The sequence below is a fragment of the Austrofundulus limnaeus genome, unplaced genomic scaffold (genome assembly GCF_001266775.1).
Source record: "Austrofundulus limnaeus strain Quisiro unplaced genomic scaffold, Austrofundulus_limnaeus-1.0 Scaffold0, whole genome shotgun sequence".
Taxonomy (NCBI): Eukaryota; Metazoa; Chordata; class Actinopteri; order Cyprinodontiformes; family Rivulidae; genus Austrofundulus; species Austrofundulus limnaeus.
The window spans coordinates 8209732-8223727 of record NW_013952402.1 but is presented as its reverse complement, the minus strand read 5'-3'; the positions used below and the strand labels follow the sequence as shown (position 1 = coordinate 8223727).

Genomic DNA, 13996 nt, shown 5'->3' with positions numbered 1-13996 from the left:
TTTATATATGCCCTCCATGTATTTATCCATTTATTTTTCAGGTGAGCGGACAGATGTTGGTTGTGTGGTCCTGTGTTTTGTTGGTGTATATTTAATATATTTCTAATTGCTATTTCAGTCTATCTTTCAAATTAGTTCTCTCTCTCTGTCTCTATTTTCTCTTCACTTATAAAAAAATCATAATGGTGTGGAGAGGATGGCTATAAGGGGAGAAAGGAGGCCATCCCAAAAAAAAGCTGCCTTTGCTTAGAAATAGTCATTTATGCGGTGCAGTAAACCTTTATGATCAGGCCTTTGAATTCAGACATTTAACAGCTAAAAGAATTATTTGCGAAAAACAAAATAAACATACAAACTCTAGTAGTGAAGACATTAAAGACTCATCAAATTAAATTAGACAGGAAACGTTTAAGTCTGGACATTCAAAAAAGGTTTTCCTTTATTTTTTATATATATAGATATATATATATTTTGCCTGTTCTTTGCATTACACTCTGTTTAGTGRAGTCAGGCCTAAATTCATCATAGTCACAACTGCAACTATTGCATAAATACAAAGCAACATACAGGTGATGCTCAAAACATGGATGACACAAATGAAACACAAAAAAAAAAGGTTACAGAATGCAATGGCAAGGGGAAAAATGCTAACATTCACAGCAAAAAACAAGGAGTTAACACACATTTTCTCTCTCTTTTTTATTTTTTGTTCCTTTCAGCTTTGGTTTAATAGGTTGCAGTCTTTCACAACAACTTTATTGAAAAAGATGGGTTGACAGCAGGTTTTACAGAGAAGCTGAACGTGTACCACAAAGGTGAGCTGGACAGCAAATACTTTTTAAGAACAAAGGGACAAACAGGATGGAGATGAAAATTAGACAGTTTTTTTATGCAAACATTGAATGTCTCACTCGTTTGCCCAGAAAAAACAAACAAACGAAAAAAAAAGCACCAGATTTTAGGCATCCAGATGAGGTACTAAATCTCATGCAACAATGCAAGTAAACTTTCCACTGCCATGATTGGTTTGCCCTTCACAGGAACAGTGTTTCTGTGCAACGAGTCTTCATTGAAATCGAGGGAATAATTAACAACACACACACACAAGTGAAAAATATACAGAAAGCTCTTATTAACTTCTAAATCTTCAAACAATAAATATGTAGAATAAATTCTAACAAAACACACGCACGCACCACTTCTCAGTTCAATCAGTCTGCAAAACRTATACCAACTGAACATTAATGTGCTAAACCTTAGTGAGTGTAGCTCAGACTTGTGAAGGGCAAATCTCCCTTTTAAAAACTTCATAAATTATCTTTATTTCAAGCAATGATACTGTATTTAATTAGAAATGTTTTTTTTATAAATGTGCAGTACTTAATTATAAGGATATACATTATTAATATTATTATTGTTATTATTATTAATACACAATCTGTTTTTTTAAAGATAATAATTATTGGCTTTGTCCCTGTCTGTTCAAACACAAAAATGCTGAACAAGCCAACTCTTATACAACTGGAAAAACATCAAGATTAATTTGGAAGTGTGCTTTTGTCAGTGCCCACACTGAACAGATAGAAAGTGTTGATTTTAAATAAATGCTGGTATATTTTCTTGACCTTTTTTTGTTTTGAACAACCACATGCATTTTACATCTATGGATACAGATTAYCTTTTTTCCTTTACATTTGGAACTTAAATCAAAGGGTTATTTGCATTTGTAAACCTTTATCCTCACCAAATATTTTTTGTCAGTCTCACAATGGTCTGAGTAAAGTGTTGTAAGTTATTATTGTTGTTGTTGTTTTTTTTTTGTAAAATATGTCCAAGTGCTTGTATCGGCCAGAAGAGCAGCCGTGTCTTCTGTGGCTTTGGATGCAGAAGCCAGGGGTTTGTGGTTCCCTGACAACTGCTGAAGGCTTTCACAGTTTGTCCGTGTCAAGAAAGGAAAAACAAGAAAAAATTAAAAATAACCAGAGAAAAACTACAAAAAAAAAGTAGGAAGTCCCCCTGCAGATCTTCTCATTTTGCTTTAGTTTTGTCACTCGTCATCGTCGTCTTCCTCCTCTTCGCCATCGGACAAGGAGGCGCAGGGGCGGATCTGCCGGTAGCCGTCCAGCCACTTCTCCACCATCTGGGTGACGAGCGGGTGGTTGCGGCGGCGGGAGCTTTTCTGAAGGGCCACCAGAACTCCGCCCTCAGTCACAAGGCAGTCCAGCCACTCCCGCAGAAGCTTCTCCTGCTGTTCTTCATTACCCATCTGAAGGAGAGGAGGAAAACATTAAATACCCCATTGTGTAGTCTAACACAACTTTCACCAAATGCTCCACAATTACACAACAAACAAACTACAGCTGCTTCTTACTTCCTGTGCAGAGAGGAAGTGAATGTGAAGCAGCTTCCTCTCGCTGTCCACCAGTGGCAGGAATGTGACCGTCTCGTCATCGTCTGTGTTCAGGTTGGCGCCTGCGCCACGATTGTCGAAGCCGTCGTTCTCCATGGCCACCAGTGCTGAGAAGTGGCCTCGAGTGTATCCCARAGCGATGGGGCTCTTCCAGCAGAAGCTCTGCTCCCACAAAAGGGGCAAGTACACACCTGGGGGGGGCAGGCGCATGGAGATATTAAGTAGAACATCTACTCCTCCACATCAAGATGGATGGATGGATGGATGACGGACAGTTGGATGGTAGGATGGTAGGATGGATGTATGGATGTACAGGTGTATGTATGGATGGTAGGATGGATGTATAGATGATGGATGGATGTATAGATGAATGGATGGATAGATGATGGATGGATGGATAGATGATGAATGGATGGATAGATGATGGATGGATGGATAGATAATGGATGGATGGATGGATGGATTACTTGCATGTACAACAATCTGGATGGATGTACAGATGGATGGATGGATAAACAATCTGGATGGATGGATGGATAACTTGCACGTACAACAATCTGGATGGATGTATAGATGATGGATGGACGAATGGATGGATGGATGTATAGATGAATGAATGGATGGATAGATGATGGATGGATGGATAACTTGCACGTACAACAATCTGGATGGATGTACAGATGGATGGATGGATAAACAATCTGGATGGATGGATGGATAACTTGCACGTACAACAATCTGGATGGATGTACAGATGGATGGATGGATAAACAATCTGGATGGATGGATGGATAACTTGCACGTACAACAATCTGGATGGATGGATGGATGGATAGATGAATGGATGATGGATGGATGGATAACAATCTGGATGGTAAATCAAGCTTGGTAAATAACATGTTGGGCATTTGCAGTCTAAAAATAATTCAGTGCACAATTACTGCTGCTGAATAATTTGATTGTTYGGAGCAGATTTATTGCATTACAAGCTCTGCTTCGCTTCAGAGACTTACAAATTACTCAAATTAAAGTCAAGTACATGAATCAAGATCCTGCTATCATCTTTGATCAACTATGTGATTTGAATATATTGTATATAAAAGTTGAAAAAAATTGAATGGAAAAATARAATAACGCAATCATCAATACAAATCAATGCAAAAGATAAACAATAAAAAGGGATAATGCAGCAAAATGTTCTCTGAATTATTTTTTAACTTGGTGAGCATCACAAGACAGTTCATAAATAACTGTGATACATGGCATTGCTGCTATTTTCTGACATKATGTCCATACATACAAGTAACTTAATGAAATAAAATCTCAGAAGAAACCAACTAATTTGATAAATAAAATGGTTCATATGGGTGTGGGGAGTCACTCGTTTGCATTAATGGGCTCATAATTTGAGCTCRTTTCTCCAAAGTTTCTTACTGTAAAAGTGCAAGGTTAAGACATGGCCAAAAAGGAAAAAGTAGGTCCTCTGGATAGGTTCTTCTTTAGTGAAACATTTCGTCTCTCCTCCAAGAGAGTCCTCCTCCTACACTGATGTTATTGCAAGTATGACACAACCCCCTGTGAGCAAAAGGTGTGAATCAGGGTCCCAACGATACCCAACACAAAGAGGGAAAGAGAGACAAAAACAAGGGGACGTTGAGCCCTGCTTGCACTCACTACATACACATAAAGCACCAAATAACCACAGCCRAAGCATCCAAACCAATAAAGCTGGCAGTATGGTTGCTCGGCAGTCGACCGGTCGACGCGTCGTCACGTGGTTGTTCAGCGTTCGTTTTCGCACATACCTTTCATAGTTCCCAAGACACCCCGAGCCGAGCTGCTGGGAAACCCCTCCCACTCCAGCATTCGTCAATGCATGGGATTCCTTCCCCGGGGAGTGCAATGCAGAAAAAAAAAAAAGTCTGCGGCTCTTCATTCGACGTTTATCCACAAACTGGTCCCGTTTAAGCTCCAAAGTTTTTATCAGTCAGATTCCACCGTGAAAAATGTCTGTTTTATCCCCTTTTATGAGTTTTTGGCCATTGACTATCTTTAAATCGCTGCTTCCTGGTACAACAGTCAGCTTTGAAAGCGATCGCTTTTTTCTTTTTTTTCCCTTTCTTTTTTTTTGAAGCGGGTGGTTGAAGCAAATGCAGTGTCTGAGCGCCTAAAAACTCCCAGGAACTTCTGACCAATCACACCATACAGTTCGTATGTGTTCTTATGTGGAGGGGGGGTGAAAAGTTCGACAAGAAATGTCGAAATGCCGACAATGCGAACAGAAGTGACGCAATTTTTGTCATAAAACTGCGACAGTTCAGCACGATTTTGGCAGTTCGGCAGCAGCATGCAGGAGCCTTAAGTCAGGTGATGGGGCACATGACCCTCTATGAACAATAGAGCTAATCAAGCCTATTGTTAGGCGATGGCCCTTTTTTGCATGTGACTAACCTGTTTATCCACCATGTGGAGGCAGTGCTTATAAGGCTGAGTTCACGTGAAGCTCATCAGACTGAAGAAGTCTCTARAGGAGAGACTAAACTTTTCACTAAAGAAGAACCCATCCAGAGGACCTACTTATTTTTTCTTTTGGATTGTTTCTACCTGGATTACTGAGATGCATCAGGACATATAAGAATGGCAACATTTTTTTCCTCAAAAGAGATGAAAGTGTATCAGAAACAGAAATACTTAAGATACAAATCAAATCATCATACAGCTTAACTAAAACATGTAAACTCAAAGCACTTATTTACCTGATGAATTCCTCTGTAATTGACATTACAATCGTTCAGCTCATCTCCTGGTAACCACTGTATTTTTACTGCTTTATTTTTTGGTCAACAAGTTTACCAGAGAAACTTAGTTGTCTCCTCTCTTTATTTCCTTACAGGCACTTACGAGCACCGCCCTCCCCCGTGTTTCATCCCGACTCCTGGCAACTGTAACTCACCAAGCCTCCAGGCAGGCTTTACCACAAGCAGCTGGCTCTCACTGAAGAGTTACATCAAGCTCCGAACAGCCTCGCTCAGCAGGCAAATTGAATCCAGACTGTTTTTACTTCTAGTCATTTAGCTGGACTCCACACTCTTTGTTTCACTTTAGTTCTGATGGTTCGTATGTGTTCAGATATAACTGGGGCAGTAGTCATCATAAGTGACCTTGTGACACAAAGTGACACTTTGTTGTGAGTCTAAAAAAAACAACACCACAGGACTGATGCATGCCGTTAGACAATTACTGACAGATCAGCGTTATGCCAGCTATGTCAGCTATGCAGACTCATGTAGGCTGCAGCTATTTTACAATAGAAGTCTAGATCTTCCACACCCACTGGAACAGCGCAGCGCTGGGAACTGATCAATATTTGAGCAAAACAACACCGGACCAACGAGCGCTTACCTTGGAAACGAGTGTAGCCGAGCGTTTCGCCACGGAAACTTTTGTAATACTTCACTCCGTAAACGATGATGGGCCTCCGAAGTATGTGTGCAAGAACGAAAATGTGGGTCTGCTCCAAGCTTGAGCCTGGCTGTAAAATGACAACAAACGAGAGATTAAAAAAAAAAAAAAAACATTTGGAAAGCTAAGATGGTGAAAGTTTCAAAACATTTCTGAACGCTGCCAAGTCATGAAAGAAAAAAATAAAATACCCGCAATTACTGAGCTCCTACACACAGATATAAACACAATCCACCCAGATACTCAGTCAGTGAAGTCACTGGCTGAGTAATTTGACTAATGACTGGCAGAATGCACTTTCCCAGGGTAATACAGAGCATGCAAATCAAGACTAAAAGCAGTGAAAACTATTTCATACTTTATGTATCATTAGTGAGGCATATTTTATTACACATTATCTCATTCTCCATAATAATATGTTTGTTTGCTTTTGTGCACCTGGCTGGCAAGGGACAGGATGAAAGCCCAGTCTTCCTGCCACTGTTCCTCTCGAAGGGAGAAGTGCAAACCAAAGCTCTGGGAATACCACGACTCCCACTCCTTCCAACGTGTGTAAAACCTACACACACACACACACACACACACACACACACACACACACACACACACGGAGCTTAGTCTATATTGCTTCATACGTGCTGAACAGAATTTGAATACATTCAGGGCTAAATGCAAATTAGCCACACTGGACAAAGGTTGTGTTTTAACACACACTGTGTAATCCTGTTGGTCTGCTGGTCTCACCAGTGAGAGCAGTCGTGCAAACTGTCGTGGAGAGTCTTGCGAAGCACCGAGTCCTTATCATAAATACCCCAGGTGGCTTGAAGCACAGAGTCAAGGAGGCAGTCCCCTGCTGTACGGTTCCAAAGTGCATACAGCCGACTGTCCAATCTGCTCCCGAGCTCCAGGGACCAGTTGATAATGGGAGACTCTTCCTCCAGTTCTAAACAAAAAAAAAAAGAAAAAAAGGAAAACACCTATTATTTAGCCTTTGAGAGAAACAAAAAAAAAAATGGTGTTCAAATGGTTGGGTAAACAGGTTTTAAGCAAAAACCAACCGGGTTTGTATTAATCCTTTAACGAGAAAAGGATTTCTGTTCATTGTTACTTCTCAAACAAAAACACACCCAGTGAGGCTAAAGAGGGATTTCTGCTGTTTTACAGCAGCGCCTGTTATTTGACACACTGAAGTGATTTAGCTGGGCACGCAAAAAGAGTCGACAACTAAAAGATAAACTGTGTGGTCTTATTTGAAAGACCGCCTCAATCACTCAGTGAGRATCAGAGAAATCCCTGAAACTCAGTTAGGCTGATTAGCACAAATTAAACTGGTACACATGAGAAAGGCAGACTGCTGGGCTGAGTGAAAAGCTGCCAGGCAAAAGACAGTGTTGGCAAGAAGGAAAATTACAAGTAATTTAACACTGCCAGGATGGAGCTGCCTCCTTGTTATAGTAAGAGTTGTGAAAGGGCTCTTTCTGTTTGCCTAGCAACCAGACTGTTGCTGCTAGATAGGCGACAATGCAAAAAGTAGTCGTACAACTAAGAGTGAATAATTCACCTTTTTGTACGTCTCGGTCCAGCACTTCATCAAACAGCTTTTCCTGAACTGCTGGTGGCAAGTCTTCAATGTCTGAAACAAAAATAAATGTTTGAAACTAATAAAGAGAGAATTAAGCACCAGAATCATGATTTTATCTGTCTGTTCTGAACTAATACAGAACAATCTTTCACAGCTTGTTCTACCTAAAAGCCATCATGTTGCACACCAGTGACTTTCCCTGCATGCTTTGGGCTCTCATCCACACAGAAGCTTCCTTGTTTAGCTAAAAGTGTTGTGTTGCCTTGGTACATCTGGACAAAATGAGTTTCTATAGTGGCCAGCAGCCAACGTTGACACTGCTGTGACCATATGACGAAACAAAAATCTTGAGGCTATAGTAAGAAATAAAATAATAATGGCACAGTAAAGAAACTAAGATAAATAATAAAATAACATTTTTTTAAATAAGTTTTGGTATATTGCAAAGTTTAAAAACCGTCCCATTGGCATGCTGGCTGTGGGCATGAACAATACAGAAACAGTGAAAGTCAGAAACAGACAAGCGCAGCATTATATCCCCTCAGCATGTGAAAAACAAGCTATTTCATACGCTACAAGTAAACAAAACAGGCATTCTAATACAAGCTTATAAAGCCAAAGAATGACTAGAGTAAGGATTTCTTTAGCTGCAATGTTTCTTCTGTTTCTGGAGTTCACATAATGATTATCATGACCGTGTCTACATCATTTATTGTTTGATTGTTTGAATAAAAGAGCCCGTGCTCCTGGTTCTATTTGTTCGTTTGCTGATGAAGTAATGACCTGCAGGCAAGGTGAAGGTAACCAGGTCTGTGAGGAAGTAGCAGGTGAAGTCTCCTTTGCGCTGGTGAAGAGAGGCTGCTACCTCGCGACGGATCTGCTCGGTCAGCTCCGGACACACCATGGCTGGAATACACTTGGCTGCCTGCTGGGAGACCTGCAAAAACAGAGAATGAAGGAAATAAAATAGGACAGCATGAGCTCAGAGCTGACAATAGTTTAACATATTTGCTATCTCTTTTATTTAGTTATTTTTTAAATCAATTTGAGGTTGTCTTTAACATATTTCCAGTAACATTCAAGCATGAATAGATAAAAAGATCAATCGCTTTCTGTGTGTTTACACAACCCACTTGAAGGACTCTGCAACATGGGCTAGTTATACTTGTTAAATCTCTATTGTGGTTAAAAAGAGAAGGAGACGTTTTTTTCTTCTTCTTTGTTTAATGTTCAGCCAGTTGTCATTGTCATCTTTGAAGCATTATAGAGATGTGATCTAACAATTATGCGCTGACCTCTTTACAAAAGAACTAGGGCACTGACTGAGTGGGAGGAGAGGTGTAGATTCAGATAATTTGGGATCACTGTGCTGACAGCTATGACTTGTTATTGACAGTTGTTGGACTTCTGTGCTAAGCACGGGTTGTCCATAATGAACACCATGTTTGAGCATAGGGTGGTCCCATAAGTGTACTTGGTACCAGGCCACCTTAGGCCAAAGTTGATGATCGATTTTGTAATCGTGTCATCTGACCTGCGGCCCTAGGTCTTGGACACTCGGGTGAAGAGAGGGGCAGAGCTGTCAACTGATCACCACCTGGTGGTGAGTTGGATCCAGTGGCGGGGGAGGCTACTGGACAGACCTGGTAAACCCAAACGCATRGTGAGGGTGAAGAACGTTTGGCGGAGTCCCCTGTCCATGCGATCTTCAACTCACACCTCCAGGAGAGTTTTTCACATGTCCCAGGGGAGGTCGGGGACATGGAATTCGAATGGGCCATGTTCAGGGCCTCCATTGCAAATGCGGCTTCCAGGAGCTGTGGCCTGAAGGTCATTGGTGCCTGTCGTGGCGGCAACCAAAGTCAGGCTGAAGAAGGAGGTCTTCCGGACTTGGCTTTCCCGGAAAACCCCTGAAGAAGTTGACGGGTACAGGGTGGAAAGAGGGTTGCAGCTTCTGTGGTTTCGGATGCAAAAACCCGGGCATGGTAGAAATTCGGGGAGGCCATGGAGAAGGACTTTCGATTGGCCTCGAAGAGGTTCTGGCAAATCATTCAACAACTCAGAAAAGGAAAGCGTTCCCTGTCCCAGGCCGCACTTGGCTTGGGTGGGGAACTGCTGACCAGGACTGAGAATATTGTTGAGCGATGGAAGGAACACTTTGAGAATCTCCCGAATCCACCCTCCATGTCCACCTTTGAGGAGGCAGAGTCTGAAGACTGGGGGGAAGACGAGTCCATTACCATGGCAGAGGTTACCAAGGTAGTCAAAAGGCTCCTTGGTAGCAGGGTGCCAGGGATGGATGAGATTTGCCCCAAGATGCTTGAAGGCTCTGGATGTTTTGGGGCTGTCATGGTTGACACGTCTCTTCAACTTCACATGTAGACTGAGACAACTCCTGTGGAGTGGCAGACCGGGGTGGTGGTTCCCATTTTAAAAAAAGGGGACCAGAGAGTGTGTTCTAATTATCGTGGGATCACACTTCTTGCCCTCCACGGGAAAATTTATTCTAGGGTGTTGGAAGTGAGGCTCTGATCGATTGTCGAACCTCGGATTCAAGAGGAGCAGTGTGGCTTTCGACCTGGGCGTGGAACAGTGGACCAGATCTTTACCCTTGCAGAGTTGCTAAGGGAGTCATGGGAGTGGACTTGGAGAAGGCTTATGACCGTGTTCCTCTGGGAATTTTGTGGGGTGTGCTGCGGGAGTATGGAGTGTCTGGGTTGCTACTAGGAGCGATTCAGTCCCTATATAACCAAAGCAGGAGCTGTTGTTTGCATTGTTGGCACAAAGTCGAGCTTGTTCTCAGTGCGTGTTGGATACCGCCAGGGCTGTCCCTTGTCTCTGATCCTGTTTGTAGTGTTTATGGCCAAGATCTCAAGGCGCAGTCGTAGAGAGGAGGGTGTCTGGTTTGGGGACCACAGGGTCTCGTCTCTGCTGTATGCAGATGATGTGGTTCTGTTGGCGTCTTCAGTCCAAGACCTTCAGCATGCGCTGGGGCGGTTCGCAGCCGAGTGTGAAGCAACTGGGATGAGAGTCAGTTCCTCTAAGTCTGAGGCCATGGTTCTTGATCGGAAAAGGGTGGAATGYCCCCTCCGGGTCGGGGGAGAGTCTATGCCTCAAGTGGAGGAGTTTAAGTATCTGGGTGTCTTGTTCACGAGTGATGGTAGGATGGAGCGAGAGATGGATCGACGGATTGGGGCCTCATCCTCAGTAATGAGGGCGTTACTTCGGTCAGTCATGGTGAAGAAAGAGCTGAGTTGAAAGGCAAAGCTCTCAATTTACTGGTCTGTCTTCGTTCCAACCCAAACTATGGTCATGAGGCGTGGATCATGACCGAAAAACGAGATCCCAGATACAAGCGGCCGAAATTAGCTTCCTTCGTAGGGTGGCCGGGCTCAGCCTTAGAGATGGGGTGAGGAGCTCCGTTATCTGGGCAGAGCTTGGAGTAGAGCCGCTGCTCCTCCACATCGAAAGGAGTCAGTTGAGGTGGTTCGGGCATCTGATTAGGATGCCTCCTGGACGCCTCCCTTTAGAGTGTTTCAGGTACGTCCCTCTGGGAGGAGGCCCCGGGGAAGACTCAGGACTCGCTGGAGGGATTATGTATCCTCTCTGGCCTGGGAACGCCTCGAGGTCCCTCAGGACCAGCTGGAAAATGTCGCTGGGGAGAGGGATGTCTGGGTTTCTCTCCCGGACCTGTTGCCTCCGCGACCTGACTACGGATAAGCGGAAGAGGATGGATGGATGGATGGATGGATGGATAGCTGGATGTGCTGACAGCAAGCACACACTGCAATCAAATGCAACATGCTCAAGGCAGGCAGACTCAAACACACAATAGGTACACTATTGTCAAAACTATTTTAATAATAGCAAGTTGAAAACAGTAGAGGAATATTTATCACAAAACAAAAATAAAGTGTTAAATTATAACATGCATCCATTTGCCTCAACATTCTGTTGCTTATAACTCAAATGTCTAAACAATTAGAATGTCAAGAGAAACCAAAAAGGCCATAACTGATGGTAGATAACTTCTTAAAGAGTAACTATGTATTGTTTTGTCTACACTGACCTCTGTGAGTAGCACAGCCAGCATGTCCTGTCTCTGGAAGCGGATGGATAGGTGGACCAGCGTGAAGCCGTCATCAAATGCTGAGGGTCTGTTTAATAGCCGCACCTCGTCTGATGTTAGTTGTCGTGCTATGTCACCTCCAGATGATTTGTACGCTTCCACAGCTGCCAGGTCACCTTCTACAACACCTTTCAGACAAGAGGAATGAGGTTACATTACTTTACAAGTACAATAAAGCGGGAAATAAAGGCAAGGTTTCGAAATAAAAACCACTATTAGATGCTTTTATACTGAATACATCACCACAAAACCCTTAATAAAGAATACTAATTAATGTGAAATGGTCAGGGTGAACACAGAAAATGCAAAAAAGAAAAACTCGGGTACACCTTGATCAGAAGACAATGTACCCCAGCAAAATGTATAAAATGTTTTAAGTCCAGACCGTTTTAGCTCTGCGGCAGCTGCAACAGCTTTGAGATTTGTCTAAGAAAACATGATAGTGGGTAAAATCTAAACTGTCAGTTGCTCTTTTTCACCTCTCAGATCATAGCTCAAAGCTCGAAGGATGTCTCGGATCAAGATGCAGGTGTATTGGAGTATTTTGTACCTTTTTGTTAATATAAAGTTTAAAATTTAGCCTATACTCAACAAAGACACATACTTAATGACAACTCAGAAAGTTTTAGATCAGACTAATCAACCAACTGTAATATTCTGACAAAACTAAAACTTATTAATCATGAAAGAGGAAACTATGTGCAGTGTCTCACAGCTAAACAAACACCCTCTTCCCATTTCTAGTTTATACAGTTAATGTCCGTGCTGTAACCTCGGCATCAAACACTGTTGTGCTTTTGTTCTCAYGTCAAAAGACCACACACCGAACTCAGCTGCATGAGCTGTGTGAGAGGGAGCTAGAGACGCAGAGTGGGTGGAAGGACTCGCTGTGCCATGTGGAGCTGGCTGGCACCGCGAGAGATGATGAGAGATACTATACAATACCAGTGTGTTACAGAGGGATCACAACTGTTTTCTACTAAACACTCCATTAGTGTGGGTGTGCCTTCAGCCCTGCAGTCAGTACTGTACTTCTAAMCCTTCTCCTAACAAAATGTGATAATACACAAACGAGACTCTCGCTTAAACGGACCGATGAGAGAAAATGGATCCGGCTGTGTAATTATGTTTTTTATCTACATATGATCCATGCTGGTTTACAACTACGAATATAAAACATCCATCACACAGATGGTGGTAACTTAAAGTTTGTTGAACCTGTTAAACCAGACACTTCATGATGGCGACGCACTATAAAAGCTTATATAAAGAAGTACAAAATCATTATTGCTGATCCATGTGCATAGTTTTGCAATAAAATACAACGAAAGTGTGTCAAATCAAGCAAGTCTGCTTTTTTGCATAGTTAAACAAATGTGTTTGCCATTAAACAGAGCAAAAAGTACACCTCGATTACTTTAAACATTAGGTTGATTTTTTTCTAAAAATAATGACTGCATGATTTCTTTCTGTGTATATGTATAGTCCAGTATATTGCAAGTAAAAATTAGTGAAGTTTGCATTGAAATTAAACATGAACTATGTACACATGTTTCTGTTCTTTGAAAACCCAGTCCAGGTAGTAGTTCCACATCAGAGAAAGTGGGGCATGAGTAGGGTTGGGCATTATCGTATCGTGTGCAACTAATCATCCGAAAAACATTAATCGATAACTTTTTGGCACTTGATGATTAATATGATTAATGTCACCAGGCAGACTGACTGGGGATTACTCCAGTCAGTCCGCTCAGTTCTCCACTCCGCTTCAAATATGACGAACATTAAAAATAAAGTTCTGTAATTTATTTATCTATCAATACAATTTAAAATAAGATGTATAGCCTGAAATCTGTAATTTTCACATAATTTGGAACAATATTTTTTTTTACAAAGAGCAAATCTTTCCCACTAAATTGGTCATGTGACTAYGAAATAAGAGTGTCCTGGGACTCCAGGGGATTAATAGTCAAATTAATCGTTATCGGCTAAATACCACAATTAATTGTGATTAATTTTTTTGCCAATATTGCCCAACCGGAGAGGCATGAGTTTGTTGGGTGTTGTGTTCAAAGTGGCTTCTTTTGACCAACCTTCTGTTTCCTTTCATACTCCTTAGAAAGAGTACAGAAGACTTCAAACTAAATGTTTGTTTATTTTGTTAATCCTCATTCTCCTTAGAGGATTACAGGATCTCCTGGGAAATGAACTTTTGAGGGGTTCTTGTGGTTGAAAAAAAAACTTCCAGTGTTATCTGAATAATCTTGAACAAAATAAAATTCAATAATAAAGCAAAAAATAAAAAATAATTAGAGCTTGCAGAGTGCTCTCAACTTGTGGATCTTGAACTTTACATGTTCCCAAACTATTTTTTTTTTGTGTGTGTGTGTGTGTGTGTGTGTGTGTGTGTGTGTGT

The 13996-nt window shown here is 41.8% G+C and overlaps 1 protein-coding gene across 1 annotated transcript in view; it reads right to left on the bottom strand.

Moving 5' to 3' along the window:
• Window positions 1-407: 407 nt before the first annotated feature.
• The window catches only part of zranb1b (zinc finger, RAN-binding domain containing 1b), a 19287-nt gene continuing 5698 nt past the window's right edge, over window positions 408-13996 (bottom strand). The window contains exons 3-10 of the mRNA XM_014001844.1: window positions 11524-11711; window positions 8238-8391; window positions 7434-7505; window positions 6617-6815; window positions 6311-6431; window positions 5813-5942; window positions 2372-2601; window positions 408-2266 (exon numbers count right to left, since the gene is read on the bottom strand). Of these exons, the coding sequence (XP_013857298.1) occupies window positions 2048-2266; window positions 2372-2601; window positions 5813-5942; window positions 6311-6431; window positions 6617-6815; window positions 7434-7505; window positions 8238-8391; window positions 11524-11711 (1313 nt within the window). The 3' untranslated portion in view covers window positions 408-2047. The remainder of the gene's footprint in view (window positions 2267-2371; window positions 2602-5812; window positions 5943-6310; window positions 6432-6616; window positions 6816-7433; window positions 7506-8237; window positions 8392-11523; window positions 11712-13996) is intronic.